Genomic DNA, 22,038 nt, shown 5'->3' with positions numbered 1-22,038 from the left:
AAAAATTTTTCCACAATAACTTGATATATAACACTATATTGTTATAAATGTACTATATTGTTAAATACACAATATAAATAAGTATAAAATATAGTCATATCTTATATTTATTTTTATTCATTGTGCGTTGTTTAATTTTTATTCTGAACCTTTGTTTCTAAAATTTAATTATTTATTCCTAGTCCTAATACTTCCTGCATTGTATGCAGAATCATACTTTATAAAAAGTTTTTTTTTAAAGAAATTTATTAAAACTTTTTATTAAAAGAGATATTAATTTTATTTACAAGAATACGTTATATAATGTATTTTAACAAAAAATACGATACATAAATATTACAAAAATTACAAAAACATATAATTAAATAGAATATATAAATTATACACGTATATAGCAGTATGAAGATATAAAAGTTTTTGGATATATCTTTTTTCTTTAATAAATATATTCACATTTTGTTGATAAATTTAATATTAAATTGTGCGGCAACATTTATATTCAATGTTTATTTCATTTTGTAATTAATATTTTCTAGCTAATAATATGTTATACAAAATGATAATTTAACGTTTCTACAATAAATAAAAGATTATCTAATATATAAAAATTATATCTAAATATATAAAACGAATTGACAATGAGTAACACGCTTTGTTAGTCATGAAAAGAAAAAAATATGTATTGTTATTCAATGTGGGACGTATATACAAGTCAAGGCAAAGAATAGAACCATATTTTATGCATTTTCTTTCATCAACTCCTTTAAAAAAGCTCTGACAAACTTCAATAAGATGTAAAACGTAAAAGAGTCTGGTACAAACGGTGTCAGAGACTGTATGATATATATTGGTTCGTAATTTATCGTTCATAATTTATCGCAATATTAAGTATTTTATTTATAGAATGATATAATCGTCGCTATGTTGTTTATCGCATATTACATTTTCGAATATTTGTTAGAATTTTACAAGTTACCAAGTTAGATCATGCAGATGGCTCGTTCTGTGATTGAAACTGTACGATCGACAAATGAAGAGGAAATTCATGAGATGATGGCATTGTGGCCGAGCATTGTTCATGATATTACGGAATCGATTAGTTTAAACATTCCAGACGTTACTCTATGGATGAAAAAAGTAAGTACTTATTAATTGAAATATCAAATATGATGTGGTAGTCAAAAATGATGTGGTTAAAATATAACTTAATCATTACGAATTAACTGATTCGTCTTGAAACAAATTCATTCAGAACAGATAAAAATACTGACAAATAAAAAAAATTACATGACATATTTACGAATACGTTTTATTTACGAATAAGTTTAAACTTAAAATTCTCTTACAACAATTGTATAAATAGAAATAAAACATTATCGAATTTTTGAAGTTTACAGATAAAAAGCATATAAATAAGTAGAATTAATAAGAGTTTGTAGAAAAGGAAACAATCACGAGTATTTTACTAACTTATAAAAATCTATAATAAAAAATTATAATAAAATATGAAATATACAGACTAACATACATATAACTGAATATGCTTTTGTGTTACGGATTCTTACAGGTTTTGCAATATAATGTGCCAAACGGAAAAAAAGTTCGTAGTTTAGCATTAATTTATGCTTACAAATCATTGGCATCTGATGATCAACTTACGGAAGATAACGTTCGTTTAGTACGGATTTTAGCATGGTGCATAGAACTGGTACATAACTTTCGTTCGTTATATAAATTAATACATTTGCATGAACTAAGTTCAAGTTATTCAAACACAAGACATCTTAGTCTCGTAACATCTTAGTTAATAGCTCTATTAAAATCAGATAGTGTATTGTATGTAATCACCTATTTAAATTAAAATCATTATTCATCAATTAAGATTTTTTACTTTTATACAGTTGCAAGCTTATCTGCTCATAATTGACGATATACAAGATCGATCATTATTCCGTCGAGGCCAACCTTGTTGGTATCGACACAACGACATAGGATTAATAGCGATTAATGATGGTCTAATGTTAGAGCAAGCTATGTTTTATATAATTCGAAAACATTTCAATACAAAAGAATGTTACATTAATATATTAGAAACATTTCAGGATGTGAGTGAAGATATCTTCCTTTTGATCCTACATAAATGTAAATGCTAGCATTTCTTCATTTTTTAATTGAACAATTATTTATAAAAGCATTTTGGCAGGTCATCTATAAGACATTAATGGGACAATGCTTAGATTTGCTTTCCAGCAATTTCGATAAAAAGCCCAATGTAGATTTCTTTACGTTGGATCGATATAATTCCATTGTCGAGTACAAAACGTCGTATTATACGTTTATTTTACCAGTAACTGCAGCAATACACTTAGTAAGTTCACTTAACTTATTATGTTATTAAGTTTATTTATGACTTGTGACGCACGCACTGCAACACGATATTTGACGTAGGTAGGAATAAAAGATCCTGAGATGTTCAGGCAAGCAAAACTCATCTTGTTAGATATGGGACGTTTGTTCCAAGCCCAAGATGATTATCTGGCTTGCTATGGAGATTACGAGGCCTTTGGTAAAGATAATACTGATATACAAGAAGGAAAATGTACGTGGCTAGTTGTCACAGCTCTCGATCGCGCTACTCCAGAACAGCGTAAAATTTTAAGAGTGAGTATCGTTTATTAAATATATTCTTTCATTATTAGCTCCTGCTTATTTTTCGTTACTATTTTGGATTGTCAGGAACCAGAAAACATACATATGAGACTATATTTGACTATTTATTGATTTAAAAAGGAAATTTGCCTTGTACTTTACAAATCTGTTGTATTGATTGCAAATATTAATTTTAATAAAAAAATAATCTTTTAAATATATCTTAGAAGACATTTTATCGTGTAATTTCTCTGATATCGGATGACTTAAAATGCTATTATGTTAATTCTGTTCTTCTTTTTTTTTCTTTTCTGTTATGCAGGAATGTTATGGATTTTCGGATCCGAAGAAAGTAAGACGCGTCAAACAACTCTTCATTGATATGAATCTGCCGAACATTTATTTAACATACGAAGAACAAACATACAATTTATTAATTGGTCGTATACGGCAGATGTCATGCGAACTTCTACGTAATCTTTTCTTAGATTTATTAGAGGAAATTTATCATAGAAAGTCATAAAAGCATTGTTGAGTACTTACTGATCATATTTGTGGTTCAATTGTTCAATAATTTTAACTGTTTGATACACTCTGCATGTAAATAGACAGATACATCTGTCAATCTCTGCTATACAAATAATTTAGCATGAAATATCATATTCCTTATCATATTTTTTATTCAGTAAAAATTTTTTTTAATAGAATAGATATTTAATAAAGGTTTTTATCAAGTAAGATATTAATTTTATATATAAGGACGAATTATGTAATGCATATAAAGAATTTTTATAAAAATAAAAAATTTTTTGACAGTTAGATAACACCTACGCAAATTGTCAATGATGTTTGGTCGTTCTGTCGTTTTAGTCTGTAAGAAAAATATACATATGTATTGTATGTGCAATATTTCAAATAAAAAACATCAAAAAAAAAAGTAGTTATGTTTAATTCTGTTTTTAAGCCTTCTTTTCCCTTCTCCGAAAAAGCTCTTATCAAATTAAAATACAGAAAATAAAGTGACTAATTAAACAATACCAAAATGAAACATATAAATATAAATACGAAAATCGTCAGTTTTTATCATTTGTTATTCCATTGTTGTTTCGCAATTTATACAGTATCAAAATTTTATTCGTAAAGACAAAATCAATATTGTTACTTGCTTACTCCTATATTTTATAATTTTCGTGAAAATTTTAAATTTGATTTATAATCACTAACTCAGCTATGTCTGAAATAAGCAAGAAAGAAAGACAAGAGATTATGACAGTGTGAAACATTGTTCATGATGTCATGGAAGCGACTGAAAGTCATCTAAAAAATTCATATGTTATTAAAGGCGTAGAAATAATTAATAATTTATAAAAATAATATTTTACTTTATTTACAAAACCATAAAAAATTTTTAAATTATTTAGTATTTTTATTTTTTATTAATATATGTAATAAATTATGTTTTGTGAATAATATTGTATTATATATAAAAAAATATTTAATATTTAATTTTTGTCAAGAAACATATATTATCTTTAACTATAAAAAGAAACTATGCAATGATTAAGCAATTTTTATAAAAGTTTTTTATATCATTATCATTATTAAATATAATAATAAATCATTGATTAATCATGTGGAAGTTAATACAGATTTAACTTTAAATAAATTTTACGTTAAATTTTCTTTTCGTGCAATTTTTTAATTGATTAAGTTAATTTTATAGGCTATTAATATTAATGCAATCAAATTTTCTTAAAAAAAAATTTATTTACCCTCTGTCAATAACAACGTAACACACTTTGTTATAAAAAGAGTATACATATGCATTGTTATTCAACGCAGCAGTATATATATATTGAAGCAAAGAATAAACTTTTACTTTCAGTTTTTGATCTACTATTCTTCTGAAGAAGTTCTTCTTCTAATCAAATCAGTGAGATATAAAATTTAGAAACACTTAATGATATCAAAAATGTCCAGTTAACAACATCTTTTTGTCGCTATTTATTATTAAATTATTGATCTGTGATTTATTGCAATATTAAAGTTTTATGAAATTACATAAATTATTAATACTTACTACTATTATTATTACTTATCATACATTATCTAATGTTTGTTACATTTTAGAGTATTATATTGTAACTTGCAAATGGCTAATTCCGTAACCGAAGCAATATGGGTAACAGATAATAAAGAAATTCTGAAGATGATGGAATTGTGGCCGAGTATTGTCTGTGATATTACGGAATCGATCGACTTAGACATTCCGGATGTTACTATATGGATGAAAAAAGTAAATAAGTAAAGTAAATAACTTGTTGGTGAAAATAGCAAACAATAATTAAAAACAATGTGTTAAAATTTGATCTTAAAGTTATTTCCTTCAGAATAGTTAGAAAATACAGAAATATATTAAAAATGATGAATATATTAAATGATGAATATATTAAAAATGTGATATATTTACAAATATAAAAGTTGAATTTCTCTAAAAAAAATTTCTTATGACAATGTTGCATAACTTTATAGAATTAAAACACCATCGATTTTTTAAAATATAAATAATAAATATATAAAAGGAAATTATATAAATAAATACAACTAGTAAGAGTTTAAAGAAAAAAAAGAAAACTTTTACTAACATATTAAACACTAAATAAAAATACTAAATAAAATAATAAAAAAACTATAATAATAAACTATTTTATTAACATATAAACAATTGTAATGAAAAAAATTATAACAAAATATGCAGATTGACATACATATAAATGAATATATAAACTCATGTTTCTGTGTTTCGGATTCTTATAGGTTTTGCAGTATAATGTCCCAAACGGAAAAAAAATTCGTAGTTTAGCATTAATTTATGCTTACAAATTATTAGCATCTGATGATCAACTTACGGAAGATAACATTCGTTTGGTACGGATTTTAGCGTGGTGCATAGAATTGGTACATAACTATAATCCTCATATAAATTAATTCATTTGCATAAATTAATTCAAATTATTCAAACACAGGATGTATTTAATAGCATTTATCAAAAATAAATGATAGTGTATAGTGATGGTGTATTGTGTGTAATCACCTATTTAAATTAAAATCATTATACATATAAATCATTATACATATATAATTAAGATTTTTACTTTTATAGTTATTTTTTTTACAGTTACAAACTTATCTGCTCATACTTGACGATATAGAAGATCGATCGTTATTCCGTCGAGGCCAACCTTGTTGGTATCGACACAACGACGTAGGATTAATAGCGATTAATGATGGAATAATATTAGAGCAAGCTATGTTTTATATAATTCGAAAATATTTCAATACAAAAGAATGTTACATTAATATAATAGAAACATTTCATGATGTGAGTGAAGATATCTTCCTTTTGATCCTACATAAATATAAATACTAGCTAGCTATTTCTTCATTTTTTAATTAAACCATTATTTATAACAGCATTTCGGCAGGTCACGTATAAGACATTAATGGGACAGTGCTTAGATTTGCTTTCCAGCAATTTCGATAAAAAGCCCAATGTAGATTTCTTTACGTTGGATCGATACAATTCCATGGCCGAGCGCAAAACAGCGTATTATACATGTTATTTGCCAGTAACCGCAGCAATGCACTTAGTAAGTTCAGTTTTTTTATGACTTGTATCGCACGCACTACATGATGATGATTTGATGCAGGTAGGAATAAAAGACCCTGAGATGTTCAGACAAACGAAACAGATCTTGTTAGACATGGGACGTTTGTTTCAAGCTCAAGATGATTATCTGGCTTGCTACGGACATTACGAGGCCTTTGGCAAAGATAATACTGATATACAAGAAGGAAAATGTACGTGGCTAGTTGTCACAGCTCTCGATCGCGCTACTCCAGAGCAGCGTAAAATTTTAAGAGTGAGTATCGTTTATTAAATATATTTTTTCATTATAGCTCCTGCTTATTTTTCGTTACTATTTTGAATTGTCGGGAACCAGAAAACATACATATGAGACTATATATTTGACTATTTATTGATTTAAAAAGGAAATTTGCGTTGTACTTTACAAATCTGTTGTACTGATTGCAATGTTAATTTTAATAAAAAAATAATCTTTTAAATATATCTTGGAAGACATTTTATCATGTAATTTCTCTGTTGTGATATCGGGTGATTTAAAATGCTGTTATGTTAATTCTGTTTTTCTTTTTTCTCTTTTCTGTTATCGCAGGAATGTTATGGATTTTCGGATCCGGAGAAAACAAAATGCGTGAAACAACTTTTCACTGATATGAATCTGCCGAACATTTATTTAACATACGAAGAACAAGAATACAATTTATTAATTACTCGTATACAGGAGATATCATGTGGTCTTCCACGTAGTCTTTTCTTAGATTTATTAGAGGGAATTTACCATAGAAAATCATAAGAGCATTTCAATGTTGAGTGCTTATACTGATCATAATTGTGGTTGAATTGTTCAGTAACTTCAATTGTTTGATGCACTTTGCATGTAAATAGACAGATGCATCTGTCTCTGCTACACAGATAATGTATGAAATATTGTTAAATTTCTTATTCAATAAAATTTTTTTTTAATTAGGATATTTAATAAAAATGTTTATCAAAAGATAATTAATTTTATCTATAAGAACGAATTATGTTTTATATATATATATATATATACAGAATTTTTTAAATTTACTTAATTTTTAAAAATTACATAAAAATTTTTTTGAAAGTTACATAACACCTACGTGAATTGTCAATGATTTGTCATTTTTATCGTTTTAGGGTGCTATTACATGCGTCATATGACAAATTTTTCAGACGTATTGACTGAATAAAGAATAAAGAAATTTTCGAGTCTTTAAAAACTTTTTATCCAGCAATCAATCAAGACGCTTGAAAAATTTATTGTACGACAAATGTAATACCAGCTTTAGTCTGTAAGATGAATATATATACATGTATTGTATGCAATATTTTAAAAATAAAACACTGAAGAAAAGTTTTGTTTTTAAGTTCTGTTTTGTTTTTGAATCTTCTTTTCTGAAAAAGGTCTCATCAAATTCAGTGAAGTACAGAAAATAAAGTGACTAATAAAACAATATCAAAATCAAAAATATAAATATAAATATAAATGAAAAACATCAGTTTTTCCATTGTTGTTTCGTAATTTACACAATATCAAAATTTTATTTGTAAGACAAAATCGCTATTGTTTCTTGCTTATTTTTATATTTTATAATAATTCGTAAAAACTTTAAATTTGATTTATAATCAATAACTCAACTATGTCTGAAATAAGCAGGAAAGAAAGACAGGAGATTATGAGTGTGATCAGATGTTATTCATGATGTCATGGAAACGACGGAAAGTCGCTTAAACAATCCAAATGTTATTAATGGAGTAGGAAAAAAATAAATAATTCATGAAATATTATACAACAAAGTAGAATAAGATAATAGAATCAAAACTCGGTCATAATTCAATCATCATATTATTAAATTTTTATAGAATGAAAAATAATATAATTTAAGATTTTGTAATACGATTATTTAAAATTATAATTATATATAAAAATTATAACTACATATGTATAAATATATAAATACAAAATTTTAAAATAAAATATAAAATTAAAATTAAATTTTACTTATGATACTAATGTAAAAATGTGTAAAAAATGAATTATTATGGAAATTTCAACTTACTTAGGAGGAAAGAACATAAATAAATAAAACTAAGAAAATCTTATAAAATAAAGGAATCTTTTGTGTCTTTGTTAACTGATGAAAAATTTACAATGATAAAAAAAATATCAAAAAGCTGTAAATTTGAATAAATATATGTATATACACTAATGTACATAATGTACTAATGTACATAAACTAATCGTGTTGTACAACTATTATAATACAATGTTTCAAGAAGAAAGCAAAGTCACGTTTTATCATGCTTATAAATTCTTGGCACCAAGTAATCAATTCACGAGAAAATATTCGTCTAACACGAATTTTAGAATGGTATTTGGAATACTACGTAACTTTAATTAATTTTACTTTAATTAACTTTAATTATTTAATATTAATATCTTCTCACTAATCCAAGTTATTGAAACATAACAAACATTTCAAATTATTATATCTATTTAAATTATACAAAATATATTGTGATAAGTTATTTAGATTAAAAAATTATGTACAAAAAATTATAACACATTATAATAATAATATTTACTTTTAAACAATTGCATGCTTTTATACTCATGATTGACAATGTGCAAAATAGATCGTTATTACGTAGAGTCCAAATTAATTATAAAATATATATATATAATAAAAAATTTCTAAAATATTTAATATTCTTATCAATATGTGTAAATTATCTTTTATGAAAGATATTACATTACATATAAAAAAAATGCTTAATATATAATTTTTGTCAAGAAACATATTATCTCTATCTAGAAAAATAAATTACGCAATGATTATGCAATTTTTATAAAAGTTCTTTATATCATTATTAAATATAATAATAAGTCTGATTAATCATGTGAAAGCTAATATAGATTTAAAGTAACTTTAAGTAAGTTTTACGTTAAATTTTCTTTTAGTACAATTTTTGACATAACTGACTATGAATTAATTTTATGAGCTATTAATATTAATGCAATCAAATCTTACTTACCTAACTCTGTCAATAACAACATACATATACATTTTGTTGTAAAAAGAGTATACATATGCATTGTTATTCGATGCAGCGGGTATATATGTCGAAGCAAAGAATAAACTTTTATTTTCAGTTTTCTCTCTTTGTCTACTCTTCGTCATCTTCTGAAGAAATTCTGATCAAAATCAGTAAGATATAAAACTTAGAAATTTTATTTTAAATTTAATGATATCATAAATGTCAAGTTAATAACATTTTTTGTCGTTATTTATTATTAAATTATTTGTGATTTATTGCAATATTAAAATTTTATTTATAACATTACATAAATTATTACTTATTATATTTATTATTTAATGTTTGTTACATTTTAGAGTATTATATCGTAACTTACACATGGCTAATTCCGTGACCGAAACGATGTGGGTGACAGATAATGAAGAAATTCAGAAGATGATGATACTGTGGCCAAGTATTGTCCGTGATATTACAGAATCGATTGACTTAAACATTCCAGATTTTACTATATGGGTGAAAAAAGTAAGTATTCATTAATTAAAATATCAAACGGTATTTAAAAATGATATAATTAAAATTTAATATTAAAATTAATTTCTTCAAAATAGTTAGAAAATAATAAAAATTCTTTGACACATGTTTACGAATATAAAAGTTTCTAAGAAAATTCTCTTATTACAATGTTGTATAAATTTAAACAGATAAGGCATTATCGAATTTTTAAAATTAGAAAGCATATAAATAATTAAAACTAATAAGAGATTGTAGAAAAAAGAAAATTTTGAGTATTTGACTAACACATTAAAGACTATAATAAAAGAAATAAAACAAGTATTTTATTAACATATAAAAAAATGTATAAATAAAAAAATAATAGCGAAATATAAAATATACAGATTGGCATACATTCAAATAGATATACAAACTTGTGTTACTGTATTTCGGATTTTTACAGCTTTTGCAATATAATGTCCCAAACGGAAAAAAAGTTCGTAGTTTAGCATTAATTTATGCTTACAAATCATTGGCATCACGTAATCAACTTACGGAAGATAACCTTCGTTTAGTACGGATTTTAGCGTGGTGCATAGAACTGGTACATAACTTTATCCGATATATAAATTAATACATTTGCATGAAGTAATTCTAGTTATTCAAACGCAATATGTAACATCTTAGTTAATGGCGTCTATCGAAAATAGTGATAGTGTATTGTATGTAACCATCTATTTAAATTAAAATTATCAAAAATTACATTATAATTAAGATATTTACTTCTATACAGTTGCAAGCTGCCGAGCTCATACTTGATGACATACAAGATCAATCGTTATTCCGTCGAGGACAACCTTGTTGGTATCGACGCTGTGACGTAGGATTAATGGCTATTTCTGATGGTCTAATGTTAGAGCAAGCTCTGTTTTATATAATTCGGAAACATTTCAACAAAAAAGAATGTTACATTGATTTATTAGAAACATTCCACGATGTAAGTGCAGATATCTTCTTTTTGATTTTTCATAAATGTAAATGTTAGCATTTTTTAACTGAACAATTGTTTATAAAAGCATTTTGGCAGGTCATCTATAAGGCGACAATGGGACAGTGCATAGATCTGTGTTCCAGCAATCTCGGTAAAAAGCTCAATGTACATTTGTTTACAATGGATCGATATAATTCCATTGCCGAGCACAAAACAGCGTATTGTACATGTTATTTGCCAATAACCGCAGCAATGCACTTAGTAAGTTCAGTTTTTTTTTTTATAACTTGTATCGCGCGCACTACAACATGATATTTGATGCAGGTAGGACTAAAAGATCCTGAAATGTTCAGGCAAACGAAACACATCTTGTTAGACATGGGACGTTTGTTCCAAGTTCAAGATGATTATCTGGCTTGCTATGGAGATTCCGAGGCCTTTGGCAAAGATAATACTGATATACAAGAAGGAAAATGTACGTGGCTAGTTGTCACAGCTCTCGATCGCGCTACTACAGAGCAACGTAAAATTTTAAGAGTGAGTATCGTTTATTAAATATATTCTTTCATTATAGCTCCTATTTGTTTATCGTTACTATCTTGAATTATCAGGAGCGAGAAAACACATGAGACTATATTTGATTATTTTTCAATTATTGGTTCAAAAGGGAATTTGTTCCTTATGTTCTTTACGAATCTGTTGTATCGATTGCGAATGTGAATTTTAATGACAAATAATTTCATTAAATATATTTTGAATGACATTTTAGCATGTAATTTCTCTGTTGTGATATCGGGAGATTTAAAATGATGTTATGTTAATTCTGTTTTTCTTTTTTCTCTTTTCTGTTATCACGCAGGAATGTTACGGATTTTCGGATCCGGAGAAAACAAGACGCGTGAAACAGCTCTTCACTGATATGAATCTGCCGAATATTTATTTAACATACGAAGAACAAGAATACAATTTATTAATTACTCGTATACAGCAGATATCATACGGACGTAGTCTTTTCTTAGATTTATTAGAGGGAATTTATCATAGAAAGTCATAAAGGTATCTCATTGCTGAGTGCTCATACTGGTTACTTTATTTTAATTATAAAAACATTAAAAATTTTTTTAAATATTTAATATTGTTATTTTTTACCAGTATATAATTTTTGTTAAGAAATGGTATTATCCTTAGCTATAAAAAGATATAAATGCAACAATTAGACAATTTTTATAAAAATTCTTTATATAATTATTAAATATAATAATAAGTCACTTATTATGTTTAAACATGTGGAAACTAATTTAGATTTAACGTAATTTTAAGAAAGTTCTTTTTTTTTAATGTTCTTGTCATGCAATTTTTGACAATAAATAAAATATAAATAAAAAACAATGACAATGAATTAATTTTATAGATCATAATTTTTAAATCTAATCAAATTAAAAAAAAAATTTACTTATCCAACTCTATCAATAACAACGTATCGCAAATTTAGAAATAAGTCATGAATTTTTAGAATATACAAAAAAATATATATATAAATAATTAGAACTAGTAAGAATATTATAATTGATTTTATTAAAAAAAAAACCTCGATTATTTTACTATGAAAAATTAATGATGAAAGAAAATGTGATGCGACAAATCAAAATAAATTTTAAAGAATATATAAATGGATGTATCTTTTATTATACAGACATTAGAATACAATGTTCCAAAGGGAAAGAAAATTCGTGTTTTAGCATTAATACATGCTTATAATATATAATAATGGAAGATTTTCTAGTGTGATTAAAAAAAAAATAAAAAATTTGATAATACTTTTATATCTTTGCTGTATTAATTCTTTTCTATATAAAAAGTTTTACATTTCATAAAAATTCATAAAAATATTATCATTCGTGAAAAATTTATAATTGTTACAACATATTTTTATACGCATAAGTTTTCGTAACAATGATTTTTATACGAAGTGATTACGCTTTTAACAAATTTATTAAAAATTTGTGAAATAATTAATAATAGAACATAAATAATAGAAATTTTATTATTCATTTAAAATAATATTAGTATGGATTAAAATTTTACATTTATTAAATTTTTATAAATGTAACATTCAAAAATTTTACATTTATTAAATTTTTATAAATGTAACATTCAAAAACGATAGAAAAATATTTATTAATGAAATTTTTTTATTTTTCTTTTTCGCTGATTTTTCCTTTCATTATTACGAATCTTTGTACGTACGATCGTTTTCAGCTCGCGTCTTAAATTATTGAACTGATCATTTGAAGTAGAACTTGTACTGAAGAATTTTACAGCCTCTGAAAATATATTTTTGTTATTTGCAACATACTCAGCATATAATATTCTAATTCATAATTTATTAATATATGTACCATTAAATCGTACATCATCAGTGTCAAAAAATAGAGTATCTTTATAACCAAACAGGCTATTTTGATGAATATCTTTTTTAGCTTCATCTATCATTTGATTATCTATATCTGGTATTTCATGTGTATCTTCATCATTAGATGAATCATATTTAAATGCATTATTTCCATTAAAATTAAATTTAAATCTTTGAATGTCATTTTCCACTGTAGACGTGACATGATCTTTAAGATTTTCTAGAAATATAAATAGATTAAAAAGAGATACTAAAGATACTAGATACTAAAATAGAATTAAAATATAAAATATTTTATAATATAAAATAAATACCTATATCATTTTCTTTCTTCCCATGTGTTTTTAACAAACTAAATTCTCCTTTTTGTTTCAAGCTTTCTGTCAAGGTATCCGATACAGTATAATAAATATCCTTCGATATTTCTGGTTCTGGAAGTGCAGATTCTTCAATTTCTAGCGCAGATTTATCATGTTTCTTCTTTTTGGCATTTTTATCCTTAGTTTTCGGTTGTGCAGTAGGTTTTACCTCATATTCGCAATGTCCATTTTCAGTTGGATCATATCGTATCATCAATCCTTTCCTGCAAATACTTAGTCATTAAATATATATAAGATAATGGTTTTATTATTTTTATTTTTTCTGGATCTTTTTATTCTTACTTAGTGGTTTTGTTTTCTTGGCTTTTCACTATAAGTGGTGTTCCTAAAATACCTTCTAAAATATCCAATTGCTTTTCCTTCTCTTTCTGCAAATCACATTCATTGCTATTTTCAATAGCTTCAGTTTCTTCAGTCTGACAATTGTCTTCCACAAAACGATCATCTAGAGTAAATCGTGCGTCATTGCCAAGAGTCATCTATAAAATAAACTATATTAGTATTATCAAAAAAAATAAATATTAGAAAAATATCAAATGCTTGCCTTTTTCTTTTTGTTGGCATTAAACTCATCTTCGTTCCACAGACAATCCTTTTCATCATTATCATCACTATCAAATAAATCTGTCTTTTTTCTTTTTAAATTTGAACTTTGTTGTTGTTGCTCACAAAAATCATCATCAAATATAATTTTCTTATTATTCGTCGTATTATCCTGCAAAAATGATATTTGTATAAATAAGGAATATATCTCTCAGACATATATAAATTATCATTAAAAAACAATATAACGCAGTAAACTTACCAAATTTCTTAATGCTTGTTGTATAAGTTGTTTCTTCGCTTTAAACGCTTGTTCCTTTTCCTTTAAGGATTGCAAGCGTTTCTTTTCAGATTCAGTAATTACATTCATTTCTAAAGCTATTATAATTCAAAAAAAAGAGAGTGATTATACAGTTTAGACTCCTCACCTAAAATATGAATAAAATTAAATTCATTCGACGCGTTTTTGCATGAAACGAAAGAATCCGGCAGAAATAAGCGTCGCTCTACCCCGTAAAGCGAGATATCGATCATTAAAGATTATTGATCATTTTTTTTCTTTTTTTTTTATTGTTTCCCTCCGGATGAAGAGCGCTGAATCTTTTCTCCAGCTATGTGTCTTCAATCTCCCCTGGGTTATATGACACAGGTCCTCTTTCTTCTCTGATGATTCACGTTTCTAAATTATTTTCCCTATCATCATTAAAGTTGACGATTATTTAGGTTAAGAAATCTGTCATACCAACGAAACGTAGCGACATAAGTATACTTCGTGACCACACGCGCATGCGCTGTAGCCACATGTGCATGCGTATCATGAATGATGTGCGCGCGAAATATAAGTATGCAGTAACATAAATAATGATTCATAATACTCACGATTTAAAAGGAAGTTCCAAACAGAGCTATGAGTTTCGATAAGACGATGCATACTACGATAATATATCATGCTTAAAGGAAAACGCCTTTGGTTTGCTGAAATCTTTTTTTGACTTGAAGAAATTGAATTTGCACAATGTGTTCCCCTTTAGCGTTTCATTATTACAAAGAAAAATCAGTCAAAGCGTATAATGTCACAAAATCAGAACTCTATAGACACATTATATCTGCAATCCTTTTTTCGTCACGGACAATTCTCGATCTGCTTGTTTGCAAAGTGGTAATTGTGCTATCATATTTACTTTTATCCCTCAGTTATTTGATTCAATATTACTTGTTTTTATAATTGTTTAGCAAGAATTAAATGTGATTAATTTAAAGTATTTGTCATTTAATATTCACGATCAACAAAATCACTCAGTAATAATTTCTTTATTTCTATAATATTTCTATAATATTTGTATATTGTTTCTATAAATTTGTATATGTAAGAAGTTCCCAAAGCAGCCGACGGATGGCGCCAAAAGTATTATTTTTCGATAGCATGCAAAGTCCCGAAAAGTAATCATCAAATAATTATGAAAATTAAAAATTACGACAATGTCCCGACGCGCTAATGTATTTTTTGATGTAAAGCTGAAATTTAAAATTGTCTCTTATTAATATTTCATTGTAAAAGATTTACAAATAAATAAAAATTTTTCCACAATGGCTTGATATATAACGCTATATTGTTAAATGTACAATGTTAAATGTGTGTCTTCAATTATAGTGATTAAATTTATAAATAAATTATAAATTTTTTATTTACAATAACCATGAAATACATTTCCTTTATACGAAATATAATTTCAACAAACTTACAAAATTACATCACAAAATTATACTCTTTGAACAATAAAAATTCTAAATATGTAACAATAGAGAAAAAAAAATTAAACGAATAATGCGATCTAATTATGCATTAATTGTTCAAAAATATATTGATATAGTAAAACATACGTTCTGTCGACAACTTTTTCCGGAGGATTTTAAAAGAAATATAAAAACCTTTAAAGATGTGGAATTATACGAACAATTCATGACACCAAAAGACAGACAGAAATGGAACACCGTAAAAGAAAAAATGAAAAACGAAAGATTAAATTCGCAATTAATGAATAGAAGCATACAAGTTTTAACTAAGAAACTCGTATGCCCATCCGTCTGTGTCACAGAATTATGACATCTTTCTGAAAGAAATGGAAGAGTATAAAAAAATTTCAAATGAGAACATAAAGAACAATATAGATATATTTATTAAATTATTAAACCGTAGCTTTTTTACTTATTTATTTGGAGAGAAAAAACAAAAATACAATACTTCATTTTTTTAAAGCACTTTATTTTTTTAAATGTATTTAAATGTTGTATTTAAATGTATTTAATTTTTTTAATGTATTTAATGTATTTATGTATTTATGTAATTTAAAAATATTTACAAATTATAGAAATAAAATTATCATATTAGGACATAATGTTAGAAACTAGAAAATATTAATTAAAAAACGAAATAAATGTTGTCGCATTAAATTTAATTTCTATTTAATATTAAATATAAATATATTTAATATTAAATTTTTTATAAATGCAAATACATTTATTAAAGAAGAAAGATATATCCAAAAAATTGTACATATTATACATATACATGTATAGTTATTAATATTATTTAATATTATATATATAATATTATTTTGTACAACACATGTAAATTTTGTAAATATATTTTGTACAGCTTAATTAATAGCTTTATTAACTTTATATCTACCATTATTTTAATTATAAAAATATTTTCCCACATTTTATTTTTTTAACAATTATCCGATTATATAAATTGTACATATCCGAGTATATAAATTGTATATTATACTAATAAATGCGCTCGGTGTTTTTTTACTTGACATAAATTTTTTTATATAAATATTTGGGAACAAATAAAATCTATTGGGAACAATACAATGGAATTTTCGCCTGTAAATCATAAACAGTTTTAATAATTCATTCGAAATTTAACTACCTTTGTTTTGAAATCGTGATTTTCTCTCTTATTAGTTTGGATAATTACAATTATTTATATTTGTAAATTTTTTAAATTACAGGCTAAATTAAATAGAGATAAAATCGATAGTTATTCTTGTATTTTGTATTCCTTTAATGGCATTAAAATCACTTCTTCGGCGTTAGATTCAGAATCTTTCCGTTGCGAATTTGAATATGAAAAGTCTTTAACATTCAGCTTTTCCATTTCCGTTGATTTCTTCTTAGCGTTAATTGAATCTTCTTTATATAATGTATCGTCTGAAAAAGAAGGAAACAAAGAAATATATATTACGAATATATATCTACGTTATATCTCGGTTTTTTCATAACAATTACTACTTAACTCTTAATTATCAATTATTATAACATTATTATCAAAAATATATTTCATACGTTACCATAAAGGATATCTGCGATGCTCTCTTCTTTCTCGATCAGACGAATGTACTCGTCATCAGCGAGAACACGGTAACTTTCTAGAATGTCGGAGTTAAGATGCAACAGCCAGAATCGATTTCTTTCGCGGTTCAATGTTTTTGACAGCGTTTCGATACCCTGTTATATCGAAATTATATCGAAATATACAGTTTGAAAAAAATAGTATTATTATTTGCATATTAATAAGAATAAAAATTTATTGATTTTATCTAGTTATTATCCGATACCTTGATTGAAGTGTAATCAAGATTAGTGAATCTTTCACAGTTCACGATCAACGGAACATCATTTCTAGCTACATTCATAATTTTATCGCAAAAGGAAGTTACTGCGGGATAATAAAGACAGGCGTCAGGCTTCAGCATTATGTATCTATTTCCCAAATGAGTCTGGAAAAGAGTAAATAATTTTAAAAGTTTATATAACATAATATATATGCATATATTATTACATATGTATTATATATAAATTATTATATAAATATATCAATTTTATTAAATTTAATCAATTTTTTAATTAATAAAAAAAGTTATAATATAGAACAGTGTTTTTCAGAATGAAAACTAGTCCAGAAGAATCGCGAAGTGTCCAAAAAATTTCCATTTATATATCTGACTTACAATAAAGTATATCGACAAGTTTCTTAACTATTTATTTAATTAATTTTATTATTAACAGAAAATATGAATAAAGTCATTTAAATATAAGACAATTAATAAAATAATAAATAAAATAATCTTTAGATTCATTAATTAAATTCGAAAGCTGGATATAAGGAATCACAAATATTTATATTTTGTGCTTTTTACTTATAAAGATATTGCGATCGAAAAGCAATCTTAAAAAACACCGTACAAAGAATAAACTTATAAAAACAGCATTTACTTTGCATTTGACAACTTGAAGCGTTACTCTCGCGGACAGTCGGATGAAAAGAATTAGATTGAAGAGGATACCCAGAAGGAGACCGATCTCGATGCCGATAAGAACGGAGAGTACAAAGGTCCCTATCACCGCAACAGCATCCATCTCTACAGCAATGATTATACAACATATATTATGTAAGCCTGTCGTCTCATTTCTTTCGGTTAATCTGTGTACAAACGTAATACACGCAATACTGACTGTTTCCTTTCCAGAGCAATTTTATGATCTTCAGGTCGATCATGAACAACACGGCGGTTATCAGCACCGCGGCTAGCGTTGCGCGTGGAATGTAATAAAAGTACGGTGTCAAAAAGCTCAGCGCCAGCAGGGTCATAGTTCCTGCAAGGCATAATGTCATTCATTTTGTTACATCCTCTTTCTTGTATGCTTATGCGTCGTACACGTGACGTCTCATTTTCGTGATCTCGTTTTCACGTGACGTGATCTCAATGAATGCATAAAGCACTCTGTCACACAAAGATTAAAGTCGTAAATCTATCTAATTATACACGAAATTTATCTAATTATACACGAGACGATTAGAACATATATCGCGTAACAATAAATTATGATAAAATATAATATAATTTCTGTTTCTCAATGACGCACCTCATTTCGCACTCCTAGTATACAAAAGAGAGTAAAAATATTAAAAAATTTAAATTTATGTTATGTCCTATGTAGCATAAACAATATTACGATATAGCTGCAAAAAAGTTTTGCGCTGTATGGAATTAAATGTATTACCGGAATATAAACCGGCCATAGGTGTTTGTATACCGCTAGCACTGCCTATTGCGCTTCTGGTGAACGCACCAGCGGTTGGCATCGAAGACACGCAGCTGCCCAATATGTTGCAGAGGCCAAGAGTCAGCATCTCCTGCGTCGCATTAACGGCAACGCCCATTGCTGTAAGAACATCATTATCCGGTCTCGATTATCCACAATATTCCGCATTGTATATTATCCAAAACAATATAATAAAGAGTTTTTATTAAATTATAAATTATATTAATTGTAAAGATGATCCCTGCTGTCCGATTTGAGATTGAAATTATTATCGATACCATACGCTTTCGCTATCGCTACGTTCACCAGAACAGATATAACAGGAAGTATTCCCAGGCCTAATCCATAATGAGCGCACATGTCGAAAAACGTGTAAGTTTGATTTCCCACTTGCGATGAAAAGGGCGGTAACGATATCTTGGGAAGACCGCCTTCTATCTTTCCTGCAAGATTAACATGTTGACGATTTGTAATGCGCTGTAATTCGAAAAATAACGAAACAAATATTTTTCTTAAATCAATTTAATTAACGTAACTATCTTAATTAAATTCTTATTTACTTATGATATGATACTTTTTGATGAGAAAACGACATTAAAATGCCACTAGAAATAATCTATTTTTAATAACTTTAGTACCTATATCAAATGTAAATTATTCTGTCCCGATCTCGTGGCAGGTAGATATTACTTTCAAAAATTATATCGTTTATTTAATCGACAAATGCATAAATACAATATAAATTATGCAGCTATATTACAGCAACATTGCTGCAATATAACAAATCTGTGCTGTATAAAAATAATAATAATTACCACATCGAGATCAAAATGAAACGATTCATACCTGAAAGTTTAAATGGAACGGATCCTGTTCTTGTTTCGAATTGATAAGCCATCGTGGCTGTTATGAGCACGACAAGAGCGTTTCTACCAATGGAAAAATACCAAAGTAGCTTTTTTATTATTGCATTTCTGGTAACATTTCTCTTGTTCCTCATACAAGGATAGTCAATGTCTTTCAGTTTCTAAAGACAAAGTCTGTGAAATATTTTTACAAATGCTACAAATTAATCATTTATAATTTTAGGTACTCACTCTGAAGATTAGAAGAAACACAATGCTGAAAATCCCGAGTGCAAAATCACTCAACCGAATCTTGTTAATATTTTTAAAGAGTTTGTACAGATTGTCCGCGATATTCGCCGACTTATATTTCAGTCCCAGGAGACCCTGCAGCTGAGCAATTATTATAATGACCGATCCTGCCGACATAAAACCCGAAGTAACTGGGATCGATATAAAATTTATCATAAACCCTGCGGGAATAATCACATTTATCAATTCTACATCGGCGTATAATTATGACTATACAGTGGAAAAAACGACGAAAAACATGGCAAAAAAATGAGTAAAGATAATTGAAACTTATATCGATTTCTACCAATATAGACTAATTTTAATTTTAGTTTAACTTATTTTTTATCTTTTTTCAGTTCTTAGAATAAATTAAAAAGATCATAGTTATCTATAATTGTATTAAAAATTATATGAATTATATAAATTATATGAATATCTGTATTGATAGAAATGAACATTGATTTTTTAGATAATTTTAAGATACGAGCCTAAATTTAACACGCCCATTAATAGTTCTATGCATCCTGCCAAAAAACAGAAGAGTACTACGAAATCTTGCGGCATGTCCCGCGTGTATTGTAACGTCAGGAGAGCCATTAAAGATGATGGACCAATCGAGACTTCCTTGATAGTCCCGAAAATAATGTACAGGAAACCACCCACGAAACAAGAATACAAGCCATACTGTAAATATTATTTACAATGTGATATCTCTAGAAATGTAGAAAAACATAGTATCTTAATGTAGAAATAAAACAGTAGTAAACCTAAAAATATCTTAAAAAGATTTGACACGTATATAAAAAGATAATAGAATTCGGGAGCATATTCTTTGAAGTTTAAAATCATCACAGATTTGGAGATCTAAAAAAATATCTATTTACAAAAACTCCCAAACTCTCTTTTGCTATATAATATGTTTCTAATTGTTAAATAAATATCCATTTATTCACGTAATCTTAAGTAAACGAGTTGTAATACCTGAGGAGTCAGTTCGGCTAATGCTGCGTAGGCCATACTCTGTGGAATCATAGTCAGACCTAGAGTGATGCCCGCTATAAGGTCAGACACGGCCTTAAACCGGGTGTATCGTGGTAGCCAGTCGAGAACCGGTACGTATTTCGCCACTTTGAAACGCGGTTTCCGTTCCGAGGTCGGAATTGGCGAGCACTCTTCATCAGACATGTTCCTTGCGTGCGATAAAATGCGAGAAATTAATGATATCCGACGTGGGTATTCCGATATTCTGCTCTCGCGATCACGAACGTGTTTAAATGCCGAATCTCCTGGCGCTCTTACCGTCGGCCGCCGAGCTCTTATCATTCGTGTTGTATCTATTCCTAAATGAAGTAAAAACTCTTGCAAAGAAATCCTATATAATTGCGCCGATTAATTGTAACGTGCGCGCTGTTGACAATTTGATAAACGCTCACAGGGACACAGCGTCAGGTGCCTTGACAAAGAATTAATAACAGTTGCCAGCTGAATTAATGAGGAGCCACTGCGTTCTATCTCTAATTCTCTCGCGATAAGACTCGCAGCTTCTTCTTCTTTTTCTTCCTTTTCTCTTTTCAGCTTTCCTGAAATCGACAGGGAAAATAGTCGAGTTC

The 22,038-nt window shown here is 27.0% G+C and overlaps 5 protein-coding genes across 12 annotated transcripts; 3 read left to right on the top strand and 2 right to left on the bottom strand.

Moving 5' to 3' along the window:
• The first annotated feature begins 787 nt into the window (after positions 1-787).
• LOC105430937 (farnesyl pyrophosphate synthase-like) lies at positions 788-3,556 on the top strand. Of its 2 annotated transcripts, XM_011644769.3 has the most exons (7): positions 788-850; positions 962-1,137; positions 1,568-1,708; positions 1,902-2,105; positions 2,204-2,368; positions 2,449-2,661; positions 2,972-3,556. In XM_011644769.3, the coding sequence occupies exons 2-7, from the start codon at positions 988-990 to the stop codon at positions 3,170-3,172; spliced, it is 1,074 nt and encodes a 357-aa protein (XP_011643071.2). In that variant the 5' UTR covers positions 788-850; positions 962-987; the 3' UTR covers positions 3,173-3,556. The 2 variants fall into 2 exon arrangements, with proteins under 2 accessions (XP_011643071.2, XP_088927651.1); XM_089071525.1 differs by lacking the exon at positions 788-850 and having other exon boundaries at positions 857-1,137.
• A 263-nt stretch (positions 3,557-3,819) lies between these two features.
• Positions 3,820-8,143, top strand: LOC105430934 (farnesyl pyrophosphate synthase-like). 2 transcript variants are annotated; one of them, XM_011644763.2, is made up of 7 exons: positions 3,820-4,582; positions 4,780-4,945; positions 5,467-5,607; positions 5,828-6,031; positions 6,135-6,299; positions 6,360-6,572; positions 6,888-8,143. In XM_011644763.2, the coding sequence occupies exons 2-7, from the start codon at positions 4,802-4,804 to the stop codon at positions 7,086-7,088; spliced, it is 1,068 nt and encodes a 355-aa protein (XP_011643065.2). In that variant the 5' UTR covers positions 3,820-4,582; positions 4,780-4,801; the 3' UTR covers positions 7,089-8,143. The 2 variants fall into 2 exon arrangements, with proteins under 2 accessions (XP_011643065.2, XP_088927653.1); XM_089071527.1 differs by lacking the exon at positions 3,820-4,582 and having other exon boundaries at positions 4,589-4,945.
• Positions 8,144-9,440: 1,297 nt separating this feature from the next.
• LOC105430933 (farnesyl pyrophosphate synthase-like) lies at positions 9,441-12,227 on the top strand. 2 transcript variants are annotated; one of them, XM_011644760.3, is made up of 7 exons: positions 9,441-9,525; positions 9,712-9,877; positions 10,311-10,451; positions 10,641-10,844; positions 10,935-11,099; positions 11,163-11,375; positions 11,698-12,227. In XM_011644760.3, the coding sequence occupies exons 2-7, from the start codon at positions 9,734-9,736 to the stop codon at positions 11,890-11,892; spliced, it is 1,062 nt and encodes a 353-aa protein (XP_011643062.2). In that variant the 5' UTR covers positions 9,441-9,525; positions 9,712-9,733; the 3' UTR covers positions 11,893-12,227. The 2 variants fall into 2 exon arrangements, with proteins under 2 accessions (XP_011643062.2, XP_011643063.2); XM_011644761.3 differs by lacking the exon at positions 10,311-10,451.
• A 277-nt stretch (positions 12,228-12,504) lies between these two features.
• On the bottom strand, positions 12,505-14,958 carry LOC105430932 (putative RNA-binding protein CG14230). 3 transcript variants are annotated; one of them, XM_011644758.3, is made up of 7 exons: positions 14,685-14,958; positions 14,437-14,602; positions 14,176-14,346; positions 13,914-14,110; positions 13,566-13,843; positions 13,238-13,471; positions 12,505-13,162 (listed from the first exon to the last, which is right to left on the bottom strand). In XM_011644758.3, the coding sequence occupies exons 2-7, from the start codon at positions 14,542-14,544 to the stop codon at positions 13,017-13,019; spliced, it is 1,134 nt and encodes a 377-aa protein (XP_011643060.1). In that variant the 5' UTR covers positions 14,545-14,602; positions 14,685-14,958; the 3' UTR covers positions 12,505-13,016. The 3 variants fall into 3 exon arrangements, with proteins under 3 accessions (XP_011643060.1, XP_088927944.1, XP_011643059.1); XM_089071818.1 differs by having other exon boundaries at positions 13,566-13,834; positions 14,685-14,956; XM_011644757.3 differs by having other exon boundaries at positions 14,437-14,958.
• Positions 14,959-16,658: 1,700 nt separating this feature from the next.
• On the bottom strand, positions 16,659-21,916 carry LOC105430925 (sodium-independent sulfate anion transporter). Of its 3 annotated transcripts, XM_011644732.3 has the most exons (12): positions 21,728-21,916; positions 21,410-21,617; positions 20,917-21,112; positions 20,387-20,607; positions 20,136-20,316; positions 19,568-19,732; positions 19,248-19,409; positions 18,699-18,839; positions 18,459-18,604; positions 17,801-17,962; positions 17,534-17,690; positions 16,659-17,393 (listed from the first exon to the last, which is right to left on the bottom strand). In XM_011644732.3, the coding sequence occupies exons 2-12, from the start codon at positions 21,611-21,613 to the stop codon at positions 17,224-17,226; spliced, it is 1,905 nt and encodes a 634-aa protein (XP_011643034.2). In that variant the 5' UTR covers positions 21,614-21,617; positions 21,728-21,916; the 3' UTR covers positions 16,659-17,223. The 3 variants fall into 3 exon arrangements, with proteins under 3 accessions (XP_011643034.2, XP_011643035.2, XP_011643032.2); XM_011644733.2 differs by having other exon boundaries at positions 20,917-21,141; positions 21,410-21,916; XM_011644730.2 differs by having other exon boundaries at positions 21,410-21,916.
• Positions 21,917-22,038: the final 122 nt, after the last annotated feature.

Source organism: Pogonomyrmex barbatus, unplaced genomic scaffold, assembly GCF_055798465.1.
Source record: "Pogonomyrmex barbatus isolate J1 unplaced genomic scaffold, ASM5579846v1 scaffold12, whole genome shotgun sequence".
In the NCBI taxonomy this organism is placed as follows: Eukaryota; Metazoa; Arthropoda; class Insecta; order Hymenoptera; family Formicidae; genus Pogonomyrmex; species Pogonomyrmex barbatus.
The sequence above is the reverse complement of the archived record's forward strand: the minus strand, read 5'-3'. Positions and strand labels throughout refer to the sequence as shown.